This window comes from Chenopodium album, chromosome 13 (assembly GCF_948465745.1).
Source record: "Chenopodium album chromosome 13, dcCheAlbu1.1, whole genome shotgun sequence".
NCBI lineage: Eukaryota > Viridiplantae > Streptophyta > Magnoliopsida > Caryophyllales > Amaranthaceae > Chenopodium > Chenopodium album.
In genome coordinates, this window is record NC_137846.1 from 43,441,883 (window position 1) to 43,458,034 (window position 16,152).

Sequence of the window (16,152 nt, forward strand, 5' to 3'; positions counted from 1 at the left end):
TAGTGTTTTTCAACACTTGTCGTTAAGAATCTTTTGTTAAAATTTAATGGAATTAAAAAGTTCATTGATTGTTGTGCCAAAACATAGTCTCTAAAGGTTTCCTGGTCACTTTGGTCCTATGGGATCCTATTTGAGGTCGAAATTGACAAAAATTACCGAAAGTGTCTCGTTTTGCGAGTTAACCGAGGTACTTTTAAGTAATCAAAATGAGGCATGTCCAATAACTTTTGTCAATTTTGGACGTCTAAGCGGACAAAATAACCCCAATATAGTCATGTCTCACTGTTTATTTTTATAAATTTCCAGTGAATTAAGCCCTGTTTTCATGTTCATGACTCATCTAGTGAACTTTTCATCTAGTGTCGTGTTTGGTTTTCGATGCTTTAATCAAGGAAAATAATTGCTTCTTGGGGATTTCTACAAAGAAACAAAATATGAAATATAAAATAAAATGTTCAGGCTTTACGCAAGCTAAATTATTGTCAAATTATAAGTAAAAATGATATTGAGTTGGGCCACTTTAAGGTAAGACATGACTAAACATGAAGATAAAAAAAGCCACCACATGTTACTATGTGAGTCTAGTTGTGGGCGGTAATTGTGGAACATTTTGTTGCAAAAAATGGCACAACATGACGTAACAAGACCAGACACATACAAAAAGATGCATGATGATACAGTTGAAGTTAGCATAAAATCATAGACATAACCAAGTACAACGCAACATGCAGATGAAAATGGAGAAAACAAAAGTTGTTTTGATTTTACAAATGATATTTTATTCGAGTCTCGATCTTGTAATTCGAGACAATGAACCTTTCATTTATGGCTTCAAAAATCAATTATGATATTTCTAAGTACAACATAATCTTGGAAAAAATTTCCAAAATTCAAATGGAGATAAAAAAAAACATAACAAGTCATTCATCGGTAACACTTCTACTACTAAAAACGAAGATATTCTTTCTTTTTCTTTTTTATTGGATATAATAGATGTAAAAAATCAGTACAAAGAGATCAAAATTCATTACAAAGTGATCCATAGAATAAATAGGATAGACAAGACAACAAATTGAAATCTGGAACCTAATGTGTCCAAGACCTCAGTCTTGACAACTAGGCCACGACCTCATTGGCTTTCACGACGAAGAAGAGATGAAATACATAGATTACATGTAGATTTAGGCAACTAGCCTTTCATATGTACTACTGTCGAAAAAACTATCAGTCAACTCCCGACCCATGGTTTCGATTGGAAACAACATGACACAGATACCAGAAAGTAATACCACACCAAGGAAAAGGATAATGGAAAGAGTTTGATGACATCCATGAATTAAGCTAATAGCCACGATTGGGGCAATCATTCCACCAATTCTTGCCATCGAACTCCCAAGTCCAACACCGGTACTCCTAACAACTGTTGGGTATATCTGCATTGAAATGTACAACAAATATATCTTATCATACACTTGGTTTTATTATATAAAGAAGAAAACTCATAGTGCATTTAGTTAGCAATCATCAAGAGGAGGGAAGGGAAGGGAAGGGAGAGTGGTTCGCAGATTGCAACAGGAGTGTAATATGATGCTGCTGCCCTTGGCTAACATCCTAGTTAAGATTTGCATGCAGCGTAACTTAGTGAATGCCACTTTATGTTCGATTTCCACATACTACCATATTTGGTATTTACCCTTTAACCTCTAAACAGGGGTGTATTGATTGCTAAAGATAAAGCTTTTTTTAAATTTTGAAGAATGCTTGAAATAAAGCTTTTGGGGTGTAGTTTAAAAGCAATATTCTACTACTATATAATATTGCAGGAAAATAAGCATATATTACGCTGACTTACCTCTGGAGCATATAAAAACATGAGTGTGAAGGATCCCATAATACATGCTCGAGCTCCAAAGAGCAAAGCCGTTGTTAGACCGTCTGACTGATGGTGCATCAGTGGCAACATGAAGACGAAAGTTAACAAGAGCAAAGCTGCCATGGAACCTTTACGACCAAGTCTATCAACAATGACAGCAGCTAGGACAACGCCCGGAATCTCTGCAGCAATAGAAAGTAGCACATTAGTCGTGTCCTTAAAATTAAAAAAGGATAGGCTAATCATGTTATGTTGGCAAAAATAAACTTACCAGCAAAGCTAGTAATAAAGACATTTCTGTAATTGACATTTGCAGAATCTGGTGAACCAATTTTCCTTAGATAACATGTACTGTCCTTGTTTAATTCGGTGGTCAACAGTACAAGACCATAGTAAGTAAAGGCATTTCCGAAAAATACTACCCACAGGAGCAAAGTTGACCTAATTAATTTTGGTGAAAGAAGCATTGATAATGATTGAATAATCCCCGTGGTAGTATCATCCTGATTGGGAGGAGGTGCAACTCCTGCTTGCACACTTGGTAACAATGGTTTACGCTCTGGAGGAACACCACTTAACTGCTCAATTTCGACATCAGTGCAAAGAACACCAGTTGGCAGCGCTGATTTATTAAATTTCGCTACATTCTCCAAAATATGCATGGCACCCTGTTTGTCACCCTTCAGACACAAATACCTTGGGGATTCAGGAACCACAAAATAAAAGACAAGCAAAAGAAATGCGGGCACTGCTGAGAAAGCAAGCAGCCACCTCCATCCCAACCTTGGCATAACAATCTGCCAGACAAATGAAAAAGGACATAAGTCAGTTCAAAAGAAGGCAGCACTATTCAGCTAGTGGTATACACAATTACACAGTGGCTGATAATTGTAGGACTGATTACCCGCCAACATATCAGCCTGAATTATCAAATAAATTATATATCAACGAAGATCTACATGTAAATGTGCTTTCCAGACTATTTTACAAAACAAGTTAATATAATCATTAATAAATAAAAATAGCAAATGTGACCATAAGCAATCTGTCCCACATTTTTTGATGGCTAGAGAACGGTTGATCTATTACTGAGCCAATAGCATCTACATAACCAAAAAAATAGTTTAAAGTACTAAGGTAGCCTTAGCAACTATGGCTTTTGAAGCTTTATCCTTGAGGTTCTTATTGAACCAACTATCCACAACAGGTAGCAGACAAGAAAATAAAGACATTCCAGACGATTGACAAGGGCTTATTGGATATTGTAGGTAACAACTTTTTGCCTAGAACCTCACTTTTTAACCCAAGACTCTCCTAAAACTAATGGTATAAGTATACAGAACTTAATTTCATAGATATAAAGCATCAAAAATCATAAAAAAGCCAGTAACATACCCATGCTATGCCAGCCTCTATAACTGTGCCAATAGTCCAAAATCCTTGGAAAATAATCATCCAAGTGCCCCTCCTCGGTGCAGGCACAAACTCCAAAAACCAAGCTAATAATACAGGACCACCTCCCACACCAATGCCAACAAAACAACGGCATATTAGCAATGTAATGTAATTAGGAGCAACTGCACTTAGAAGACCAGCTATGGAAGTAATCATCGCTGTAGCCAAAAACCCTTTCCTGGAAGGGAAAAAATAAAAGAGCACATTTAGCAAAAAAAACTTGGAATGTTTATGGGAGAAAAAAAAAATTTTAAAAAAAATAACATAGAACACCATCTTGAGAGAGAATTGTAAATGCTATTCAAAAAGTGTTCGTCAATGAAGTACAGGCAGGTGTACTTCTGTCTTCTGCCACCCTTAAGTACTGATGCATCAAGTAAACTACTTTATATGCAGCTTACTATCAGATTTGGAAGAGCCAGCTCAAGCCCAGAGGCCTAGACCAAATGAAAAAGCCAATTAGGAATAGTTGTTTCAGACTGCAGGGAAAAGGTTTCTCTATATAGAGGAAATGTTCATGTTAACCTTCTATCAAGCTAGGTTAAGGATGTGTATATATGGATTCCCCACACCCCACCTTTGGTATAAGGTTGCTAATGTTATATGAATAGTTTCTTTTTCCATATACAGAAATCTACTTATGTATATAATTGTTGTATACTATAATTTTCTAACGAATATTAAGCGATGTCGGACATGACACATGAGTGCATCACTTCTAATGTCCAAGACATGTGTTACCTACGGTTCAGGATAAGGTGAAAATTTGAAGGGAATTCAACATGAATTTTCAATTTTCAGGCACATCGCACATTACTATTCAGCTATTATTGGAAGTTGGAATGAGCTTTTGAGGAGAGACAGGAAGATACATAAAATGCCAAAAGAACCAAGGAGAGGGAGGACAAGGAACGATCAGGCACTATAACCAAGAATGCCATGCAAAAATTCATCTTAAGAAAATTTTATTGATTTACCTACACACAACGAATTAAAATGCTTATGATGCTATGAAATATGCTGAGAAAATAATAATGTATGAACTAGGGAGCTGCTTTGAACAGTATTAAAAGTTGAAATTTTCGTGCCTGCACTTAAGAGCCTGTCAATTTGCTAGAGTGCCAAATTGCTACAGTACCATGTAGTGAAACAATTAGAACAGGAATTTAGTGTCTGATCCATTAGTTTTGGGAGCCAGACTTAACAATTGGCAACAATAAGTGAGTAATTTCAGTGCAAGTTTAATACAGTTCCTGTTTTGAAAATTTGAAGCTACAGATTCCACAAAAAAACAGCAAACAAAGGTAATGCTACCTAAAATAATAATCTAACCTATTAATCACTAATCATTCAGTTCAAGAAAATCGATCTTCTTTAAGCAGCTAAAAACAATTCAAGTAACCAAAAGACAGCTGACAAGCAACATGTAGTAGCATGGAGAAGCATGTTAGGCTGTTTCATGAAATTCATTCTATATATTGTTATCTCTCTTTTTTTTTAAGTATTCTTCCTTTTGAAGTACTATGAAGGATTCGTGAATAGACTCTGGACTATTCAAGGGGATAAGAGTTTAAAGAACATTGCATGAAAGGAAGAGGAATTCAGATTGCGTTTAAGTGCTCATTGTGTACCTTCTTCCATATCTATCTGAAACAAGACCCCAAGAATATGCTCCAACAAGCATGCCTGCAAACACTACAGTTGTGATAAGGCTCTCTTGCTCTGAAGAAAGTTTCCATTCAGTCTGTACTGCTGGTCCAACAAACGAAAGAATCATCACTTCCATTGCTTCTGAAATCCATCCTAGTCCAGCATAAAGTAGAATCAAGGATTGGAATTTCCCAAAACCTAAGCTTAGAAGAGCGTCATCCATGCTATACATTTCCATCCGATCCGCCATCTAAAAGACAAACAACGATAAAATTGTTTTAAAAAGTATTCCATAGAGCCAAAAATGCAGTAAGTCCCACATGATTTTAGGTACATAAGTAATTTATAGCTTAATTGCTCGTAATGCCACTATAGAAATGCAATAAACATTTCAACAGAAAGGAATTAGCCATCATAGAACGCGATAAACATCTTCAGATCACATTTATTCTACATATAAATACAACTAATATAAAGTACTGTATATTTAATTGGTATCCCCAAACTACCCTTTTCATCAAAAGTCACTTACCAAACAATGACATCAACTGATACTCGAAAATATTAATCACACCATACAGCAGCCCTTTGGAACAAATCAAGATAATAATTTTGAAACAAGCGCACAATAACATGAAGGTAGCATTTTATCACTTTCACATGTGACAAGAAAAAACTTTTTACATGAAAGACAACCACACAATCCATATCTTAATACTTTGTATGCATCATATAAGATGTAGATCATACAAAAAAAAAAAAGTATTTGCTATCTTATTCATATCTACAATTCGCAAGTAATATTTCATAGGTAGTCAAAAGCAAAAGGTAATATTGCATTGATATCCAAGAGACAAGTTCACATGGAACAAGAAAAAACAGTTAAATGACAATTACTCCGTATTAAGGATGAACCGCGAATTACAATGCAAACACATAGTCGCAGGAATTATGTCATAGGACTAGTTCTTGGCAGTGCTCTTTATTGTAAGCAATAAAAAATATGAAGCAAGATGATTAATGAAATTAGTCTCAAACTACAAAAATGAAACCAACAAAAAATGAGGAGTTTATCAGTTTGCTTGACGGTCAACGTAGCCAGTTGTACAATATAAAGGTACTCGTACATCAAAACAAGTTTGATTTTTTTTTCCCAGATTATGAAAGAAGTTAAGTTCTGCAAGAAACAGGCACATTGACTATAATCTACCACCATCATATCATCAAATAATTGATTCGATCATAATTGATTTCAAAAACTCGAAATTTCAATCATAAGAACAAAATCAACTTATACTCCGTATCATACAAAACTAGCAACATCATGTAAGATCCAGAAGCATTTGTGACAGAAGTTAATTTACCCATATGAGAGAAGATTAGCAATAAACCTCCTCAAAAACATGGAATTTCCTGCAATCCCACAATAATTAAATTGATTCCTTCCACATATGAGATGATTAGATAGTATTAATACTATTTTTAAAAATCCTAAGCAATAAAGATGAAATTTTTAGCAATATCAGATTATAATTAAACCCATAAACAAAACCCAATTCAAGGTCAAATTAAAAAATTAAAATAAACAATACCCATGTAGTAAAAATTCAATTAATCTAAAACCCAGAATTTAAAATTAAAGTCAAAAAAAAAAAAAAAAAAAAAAAGTAGCAGAAACAGGGCAAAATAAACCCATAATTATAAGGATAAATTATGCAAACAAGAACCCTGCTTGTATAATTAACTGTACATATTATAATAATTTTGCAAGCAATTTAATTAATTAAAAGAATGAACACAAAATTAGTACTATAGATTTGAAAATTAACATGAAAAAACAAACCTGGGTATGAAATTGTTGAAGTTTTTTGGTGATGGGGATAAATTTTAACGGCTGAAACAGACGCAGAGGTGAAAAGCAAGCAGGAGGCTATGTGGCACTCTTATACTAGTTTTGATGTTTTTTTTTTTTTTTATTAATTATTTTTGTTTGGATTTAAAAGGCCTAGTTTAGTGGGGAAGATCCCAAATCTCAATTATTATTATTCGAGAAAAAACGTTGGATTGGTGGTATCTTTTCGTTTATGTCATGTGGGTTTTTCCTATTTGTCGCCCCTTCAAACAACAATTATTATGATTTACTTATTTCTAAATTGATCTAGTAATTTCTAATGTAGAGCTCTATTGGGAAAATTAGTTGGCCCTGTTCGGCAAAATTAGTAATTGTAACAGTTAGTTTTTGATTTTTCAATAGTTGTTAGTCGTTACAGTAGCTGTCATCTATCAGCGATTGGGGCAGTTATTGGCTGTCAATTAGTGGAGTATGTGAAGTGATTATAACTCTGTATTGCAGGAGCTTTTGATGCAACTTTTGTGAAATGTTTAATATGGAGATAATGAAGGAATCATAGACTAAGAAAATAATGTACTTATATCTTTCTGTAGTTCAATATGGTGAGATAAGTACTAGTGATTGTTAAGTATTGTATGAGGTGGATTTGAAGAAGGTGCGATAAAATAATCGAGTCAGGCAAAGCCTTAGTACAAAATTTTGTGCCCAAGACCTGCAAAACAATGATGGGCCAAAACGAGCTTTTCGAGCTTTTTTTAGGCCGAAATCAAGTTTTGAACTAAATAATATATTAAGGTTGCTCAAACTCGCAATTTTTTTATTAAGTCGATGCATTGAATCACCTCTAGTTGGAAATTAAGGTCTTCAAAAGGTGCAAGATAGTATATAGTAATAATCATTAAAAGTAACTTTTAATTAAGATTGACCTCCTTCCATCCTCACATTGCCGATCAATTTGTACTATTCAATGTACCCAAGACACAAATTTGACTTTTGATTAATTTAGTTCCTAGTATATAGAAATAAACATCCAAATCAATTGATGTTTTTGAAGTAGCATATACATTAAAACAATTCTAACAAATTTTCAAATGATAATTTTTTTAATTGTTTTACTTGTATGGTAAAAGCTGCTGAGCTTTAATTTGATATTGAAAAGAGTAGAGATGAATCCAACATATATTTCAAATAAGAATATGGCCTTGTTTGGGAGAAAGCTGAAAACTGAAAGCTGAAAACTGAAAGCTGAAGCTGATTGAGTTAGCTGATTTTGACTAGCTGATTTTATTAACTAATTTGACTAACTTATTGTATTAACTGATTTTATAAAAGTGTTTGGTAAATAGCTGATAGCTTAAAGGTGATTGAGCATGTGAAATGACCAATAAGCTAATTGTGGGGTAGGTAGTTTAGATAGGATTTTAAATTAAATGAGGTTATAAGTGTCATTTCACAATAATTAATGAATAAGCTAATTGAAAAAGCTCCTAAAATGAGCTTTTTCAAAAAGAGCTTATTTAGTGGAATAAGCTCTTTCAATAAGCTTACTACCAAACACTTGTATTAGCTTGTTTGACTAGTCAATCAGCTAAAGTTAGTCAAATAAGCTAATATACCCCCAATAAGCTTTCTCCCAAACATGGCCTATGTTTTGATAATTTAGTGGTGTTAAACTGTTAGGTGAATAACCCCATGTTACGTGCTAATAATGTAAGAGTTTTTTTATTCACAAATGATGTATGCAATCATTAGAGTTAAAAATAAAATAATACACTGTAAAAGAGAAATATTTGGCAATTGTCATAATAGACTACTCAGTATTAGAAGAAAAAAAAAAATCTTATTTATAGCTCTTCTAATTAATCAAAGTTGTAGTTATCAGAAATCAACAAGAGTCGTTATTTTAAGATTTTGATGCATTATATGTAAAGAAACACTAATGTGTATGACCGCGTTAAGAAGTTATTCAACATGGGTCAATATAATCAATCAATGTGTGAATATACGGAATTAAAAAAAAAAAAATGTATTTTCAACTTAATCTACAAGTTCTTAGAAACAAAATGTATTGGGTGAGTCAACTCACCCCATTACTTATTAAAAAGGGAAAAACTAAAAAAAAATATTGTACCTATATAAATTTGATGAATAAGCGAAGCAAACCAAACAACAATTATATTGTCTCTCTATTAATTTAATCTTGTTAGTCTCGACAGAAATTTTGAAGAATTTCGACAAAAATTCGCCAAAATTTTACTCTTATGATCAAATTAGAAATAACACTGTAAAACAAGTTGTATCAAACAAACCACAAACTGTATGTTATGTTTTACCTAATTGAGAAACCAATCCAAAATTACAAATTACTATTTGTGAAAATGCAAGTAAATTGGCATCTTTAAAACCTAAGTCAAATGAACCACAAAAATACAAAATGAAAATAGGTGCGATAGATTCAGATTTGTTTTGATGTCTATATCGGACAATGAAGACCCGTGCGTAATGCCATCTCTTATTAAATAACGTTACCTTTTTTACGTAAGCAATAATTCTTCCTAAATAATCAATCATGTTAGTATTAACTATACAAAGTAATAAACTTCGCGATAATCACAGTCAATATACCAATTAGTTGTTGGTGTAATGGTAATTGAGACTACACTTGGTAGGAAAGACCCGTATTCGATCTCCGCAACAACAATTGAAAAGGGACTAGAACATAACTACCCAAAATTGATCCCGAATCCGGATTAGCCCAACGATAAATCGGGTAGACTACCAAAAAATCACAGTCAATATTTTTATCTATTCCACATATCACAAAATAAAATAATATTTTAAAAAAAAAAAACTAACTAAAAAAGTTACCAAAAAAAACTTTAATAATATCTTCTCTTCTTTCTCATGGCACGAATTAATCATCACCCATAATTCGTTATAATTATTGTAAATCAAGAGATGTCATCATGATTGAAAAGGCTACAACAATAAACCAACAGCCAAAAGCAATTTGACTACTTGTACTGCTACAAGGTTGATATTTTTAACCATGGATTCACCTACATAATTAACCTTTTTTTTTTTTTTTTATCCAAACTCTTAAATAGACCTATTTCACATTTATTTATTGTGGACCACTAATAGAAAAGTTACTATAGTCGTTTTATTTCAAAAAAAAAAAAAAAAAGTTACTATAGTCGTTTTATTTCATATAAAAAAAAAAAAGTCACTATGTTAAAATAAAAGTGATTGTGTTTTTATAAAGGTCATAAGAGATTATTTTTTTAATGAAAATTTTAAAATAATAGTCAATATGAATAATATAGGTCACTAAGTTAAATTTAGGATCATAATGTCATATTTCAGGTTTGCAGCAATATTAAAAATCACACAAATTTTATTAAAGGTTACTATGTTAAAATTAAAATTACTATATTTAATATTAGGGTCACTATATTCAATACAAAGCCAGTTACGCACGTGTAGAACTTCGGGTCCACAATAATATTATTGTGAATCAGGTTCACACAAGTTTTTCTGTTTTATTATTATTATTATTATTATTATTATTATTATTATTATTATTATTATTATTATTATTATTATTATTATTATTATTATTATTATTATTATTATTACAAATAGATAATTAACTATTTATTAAATCAAATATTTTTGTTCTATAGTTCGGGTGAGCTTTGCTTATCAATTTTTATTTATTTGAACTTATTACTTAAACTTAACTTATTCGATCTCATTAGAACTCATATTAGCTGTTATAGATAAAACTTGTGTAAACCCTTATTAGCTCTTATCATAACTGATCTTATTTGAATTTTAGCCATTAGCTGAAAAAATTTCCTTTAAAATAAGATGAATAAAACAAGCTAGCTAAGACCTTTTATATATATATATATATATATATATATATATATATATATATATATATATATATATATATATATATTTGCACAGTGAGATACGGGGGTGCCCCTCCTATTACAGGAGGGGTGGGTGAGGATTGAACATAAGTCACTCTTGGGGAGATGGAGGGTCCCTCCACTCCTTGATCCTCCTCCGACTAATCTAATATGGAATCAAATGCTACTCCTTATCTTAACTTTATTTTTTATTTTTTATTTTTTGAAAGAAGTCCTAAAGCACACTAATTTTCATTGATTAAAGTCATACGACATCTACAATTGATAATTAACGACAAAGAAAATAGATTTAACAAAATAAAATGAAACAAGAGTTAACTGGAGAAGGACTATGAATCCAATTACATAGATATAACAATTCAGCATATTCTCGATTTGTTGTCTCATACAACTTTTTGAGTGGATCCGTCGTTGCTTTGTAATTTTTGGAGTAAGAAAATTCTTGTGACAATTTTTTATCCTGAATCAGAGTAACCAATATCAATCGTAGTCCCGCATAACCAGATACTATTCAAAGCACAGAAAGCACCTTGTCTTTCGAAAGAGATTAAAAAACCTTGTCTTTTGTAGGAGATCGAAAAAACCTTGTCTTTCAAAGCAGAGAAAACCCTTTCTTTCAAGGGAGACAAGTTCCTCTCGAATGGAGGAACCATGGTAAAAAAAATTTAGACTGGGGCGTACCACCGGCAAGATCCGATGGAAGCCCCTCAAAAAAATCTTGACTTTATTTTAATTGAAATGTTTTTATTATAAAGCCAAACTTTAACTATAGATTTTCATCAACATGGAAAGGAAAAAAAATAATAAAAAAAACATTAAAATAAACTAAGTTTAGTAAATATAAGTTCAATTTGATATTTCGACAGATAACTAAATTTAAATCAATAAAAATCAATAACTCTTATTAAGAAAAAAAAATTATAATGATGAATAAGTTAAAATAATTTTTAATTAGTAAAAATATTTAAGTTCAATAAAACAATTGAAGCTCAAAAAAAAAAAAATACTTCCTCATTTGTTCCAATTTAGTTTATAAATTTTCACTCTCCCCACTATTCACATAAGTTACTTTGATTTCATTTTGAATTGTATCATGAAGGAAAAAAAAAAACATAGTCGAGTAAGATTTTCTTTGATTCGTCTCAAAGTCTGTTTTCCAAATATTAATTTTAATAATTTTTTGTTGTACATTATTGAAGATATTATTGTTTGACGTTACACACATATATTGGCAAACAAGCTGATATAGAATGAAGGAAGTAATTAATTTTAGAAAAATTAATATATGTTTGGCAAAAATGATCTCAATTTGACAATAATCATGAAGAGAACATGGTATAAGCTCGATTTATGCAATAAAATAAGTTAAGTTCAACAAAATAAGTTCAGCTAAGTAAAAATAAGTTTTAATTAATCAGTAAAAATCAATAACATTAAAAAAAAAAACATACGAATTATATCCTCTATTTTTTTTAATGATACTATACCATATTGACTTTCATGTTTGTCAATGCACAAATTTGATTCTTAGTATGTTTAATGGTGTCACCCGATTTTTACTTACCCTGAACTTATTACACCTTATTAAAACTTATCTTATTTGTAATTTGAACTTGGGTAACCATTATCATTAATTCCTTTTCATGAAATACACCTATCTGAACTTTACTAAATTTATTTGAACTTAACTAAACTTATCTGAACTTATTAAACTTGAAATAATTGAAAATAAGATGAATAGAATAGGCGTTAAAACTTAATGAATTAAATAATAAAAAGTTGATTTTGAAAGTAGAAATTAAGACAATTCTAAAAAGATTCACATGAATATTTAATTCCTTACATATAAGTCCCAATAGATAATTAAAGGAGAGCGTGTAGTATAAAAATCATTATGGTGCAATATTAAAGAACGGAGGAAGTATATAATATAATAGTGAATTAAAAAATAAGCTATAGTAATAAATAAATAAATAAATAAATAAAAAATAAAATAAAATTAAACCAGTAATATAATTTTAGCAAGAATAATTTTAACCGATAATATAATTTTAGCAAGAATAATTTACCTTTAGTAATAATAATTTGAGGCTCTGCTCTCTCCATCTTAAACAAATAACATTTAGTTAAAATAATTTAATTTCTGTAAAAGAACTTTAAGTTTAGAAAAAAAAATGGTTCAGTGTAGTAAATAAAAGTTTTAATTAGTAAATATTATAGCTTTTTTTTTTTTTTTGAAACCAGTAAATATTATAGCTTTAAAGAACAAATATACTCCCTCTTAATTGACATAATCAAATTTAATATATATGTCAATGCACTAGTATGACCTTTACAAAAGTTGATATTATGACACTTTATATTAATACATATTTAACAACATACTTCATGATAAAAATTAGTTTTTCATACATTTCTAAGTAATCTATGGTAAAAGTGATAGAGAATTAATATATATATATATATATATATATATATATATATATATATATATATATATATATAGGGTTTTGTAAAATAATTTGAATCTTAGATAGGGAAAATAAAGTCTACTATACTATAGGGTAAGGGTGAACTTCCAAATCCAATTGTTCCCGAAACTCCCCTCATGGTGCTTGCGGCTTTCCCCAAGACTGCTTATTCTGCATTGGCACCAAGGACCAAGGGCTTTCAAACTACTTGGGTTTTCCCCTTAGACTTTCATGTATAAACCCGACACCGCTCTTTGCAGCTTAATAACGATAAAGTTGGATAGACAACCACTCTCCGCTCTTTTTGTTTAATTGAATGCTATTTAATAAAAGATTATTAACAACAACTTCTGAATCTTTTTTTGGATTACATCCATTATCTCAAGTTTAGGAAAAACAGGCACCGCGGAAATACATACCACTCAACCAAAGAAAGATATGGAGAGCATAGAATCGAGTCCTTGTGAATGGGCAGAGCAAAGTGCTCTTATTTTATGACAGTGGATCCTCTTTTTTGCCTCCGTGTCATCACCACACGGGGGGACACGGGGAATCGTAAGTGACCATTGAACCATTTCGAGGCTGCCTAATCAGCAGGAACATGTTCTAAATTAGAGGATTTGATAGTGATTTCTAGAAGACAATTACCCTCAGAATTGACCATGAACACCAACCCAATCTCGATCAATCAAGAGTGAATCGATTCGATCATTCCAGTCAGATTGCATTGATCGCCAAGAAGGAGAAGGGGGTTCACCCCCCCTTTTTATCCCCGAGTGAGCCATGTGATGGGAAACCCTCCCGCACGATTCGGAGAGCACTGAATTCGAATGAGAGGTTCTTCCGATCCTAATTATGAGTAAAGGAAACATCTAAATCTTAGATGTTCCTGGTGCTGGAAATGCCCTTTTTCAAAAGTGGTCGTAGCTTTGCTCCTCCGCTGTGGCTGTGCTCCCCCCGTGGGTTGGGGGTCACGTCCTTTGAAAATCCGAATTCGAGGTTGGGGCGAATTCGGTTTTCTCAATCGCGAATAGTGACAATCCCGACTTTCTACAGTACCTATAAGATAATTTGACTGAGACCTAACAAAAGAAGTAAACCTAAACTGTTGCGAAAGGCTGGGATGGGAAACAAAACGGAATGTACCAGATTTTTAGCACGTACAACCATCAAACCAGAGACCAAAGCTGGTGTGGCGTGAATTTACTATAGTACAGCAGCCCCCGCTTTGCAATAGGTAGTTGTAACACCCTATAAATTCCTTCCCTTTAAAATACCTGTTTTGCTCTTTTAAGAACTCAAAACAGGAAAATCTAAGATATTACCGCCACCGTGAAAACGGCTAAGGCAACTATCAAAGACACACAGCGGAAAGACTAATTTCAAAACCATTCAAAACAAGTCAACTTGAAAAGTCAACCAACGAAAGTAAAGTCAAAACCAAAGTCAAACGAAATAAAATAAGACCATCCTACAACTTGGAACCATCATAGGCCCTTATTAAAACCAAACCGAATTCAAAATCTTTTCGTTAGCTAGTCACGCATAATAACAATGTCATAAATAATCAAAGCAATAAACACATCATATACTTATAGAAACTAGCATGATTCGCTCTTCACTCATGCCCATTCATGAATATGCTTCATCACCTGAAAAGCTTCTCTCTACTTATTTTCACTACTCTCTATTAAAAATGGGTCATCATAGGGCCAAGATAAAGACAAGGCCAACAAACACACAAAACACACAATCAGCAAAGCTGAGTACATAAGCGTAATTAACACACTAGCATACAATTCCCTATCAACACACAACTTACCTTGTTGCACCTGTTTTTCAAGCATACAACATTCAATAAAACTTCTCGCTAGACCACTACATAATTTATTTAATGTTGACTACGCATCGAACGGGTTTCCCACTAACCTCCCCCAATAAATTAAGGTTACTGACACGAGAGCTAACCGTGCCAGAATCAATAACCACTCGTAAGTGGCGGAATTCATGCGCATAATAATAATAATAAAAGGAATGTACAGCGTCCTGTACTCCATTAGAAGTTATGGTTAAATATAAAACCCCATAACTCCCCCCATATGTTCATACTCAAGGTATATACGTTCCAAGAGTTTTGGTGCGTAATCTCTTTCACTTTACGTTATTTACATATTATTAAACTTGGTAATGAATCTCAAACCATAATCATCCAATCAACAATAATTATTCAAACAATCAAATATACCAATTTAATTCTTGAATAATTAGTGACCACATAATATTTAATGTTGAACCCTTTTTAATTCTACCTCGGTGCCAATGACACCTTAAATGCATAAAGCGCCACAAATCCTATCCATTGGTATTAAAACACCTTAAGTGCACTAAGGCGCCAACATACAATTTATTCCTCGTGTACATAGACACTTATATAGCTCCTTCCTCATGCTTAAAGCATCAATAAAAATTATATGAACCATAATAGAATTCCATTTTGATATTCTAAACCAAATTAAACACTTAGTTTAATTAAACATGCTCTCTAACATGCCACAAATAAATATGTGGTTCATATACAATACTCCAAACTATAATTTTCCAACCAATAATCCATCACAAATAAATCATGCCTCATTATTCAATCACTAACAACAACCAATTCATAATTTTCATTCCAAATCTAGCGTGATACTACTTGTAATCAATTAAACACATTTAGCATGCTACTACATCAATAAAATTATGCTAAGTACGCGAACGTACCTCAAATAAGATCTTAAAATAGCAGAGTACTCTACAACAATTCCCGAACCAAGTCTCCTACATAAAGGGACAATAATACTATATTAATTACCCTAGTATACACAATTTTCAGCAACTTAAACTCACTTTAAACAACTTATAATAATC

The 16,152-nt window shown here is 32.0% G+C and overlaps 1 protein-coding gene across 1 annotated transcript; it reads right to left on the reverse strand.

Annotated features, from left to right (window-relative positions):
• Positions 1-943: 943 nt before the first annotated feature.
• LOC145574787 (organic cation/carnitine transporter 7-like) lies at positions 944-6,955 on the reverse strand. The gene is made up of 6 exons (XM_081632645.1): positions 6,822-6,955; positions 4,960-5,228; positions 3,269-3,506; positions 2,145-2,670; positions 1,853-2,055; positions 944-1,433 (listed from the first exon to the last, which is right to left on the reverse strand). The coding sequence occupies exons 2-6, from the start codon at positions 5,226-5,228 to the stop codon at positions 1,182-1,184; spliced, it is 1,488 nt and encodes a 495-aa protein (XP_081488771.1). The 5' UTR covers positions 6,822-6,955; the 3' UTR covers positions 944-1,181.
• Positions 6,956-16,152: the final 9,197 nt, after the last annotated feature.

What these genes read in the sequence shown, in the direction of transcription:
- LOC145574787 (XM_081632645.1), bottom strand. Translation starts at nt 5,228, where the DNA reads ATGGCGGATCGGATGGAAATGTATAGCATGGATGACGCTCTTCTAAGC. An exon ending in CTTTATTACTAGCTTTGCTG is followed by an intron (nt 2,056 to 2,144) that starts GTAAGTTTATTT and finishes CTATTGCTGCAG; the next exon opens with AGATTCCGGGCGTTGTCCTA. An exon ending in TGTTTTTATATGCTCCAGAG is followed by an intron (nt 1,434 to 1,852) that starts GTAAGTCAGCGT and finishes ATTTCAATGCAG; the next exon opens with ATATACCCAACAGTTGTTAG.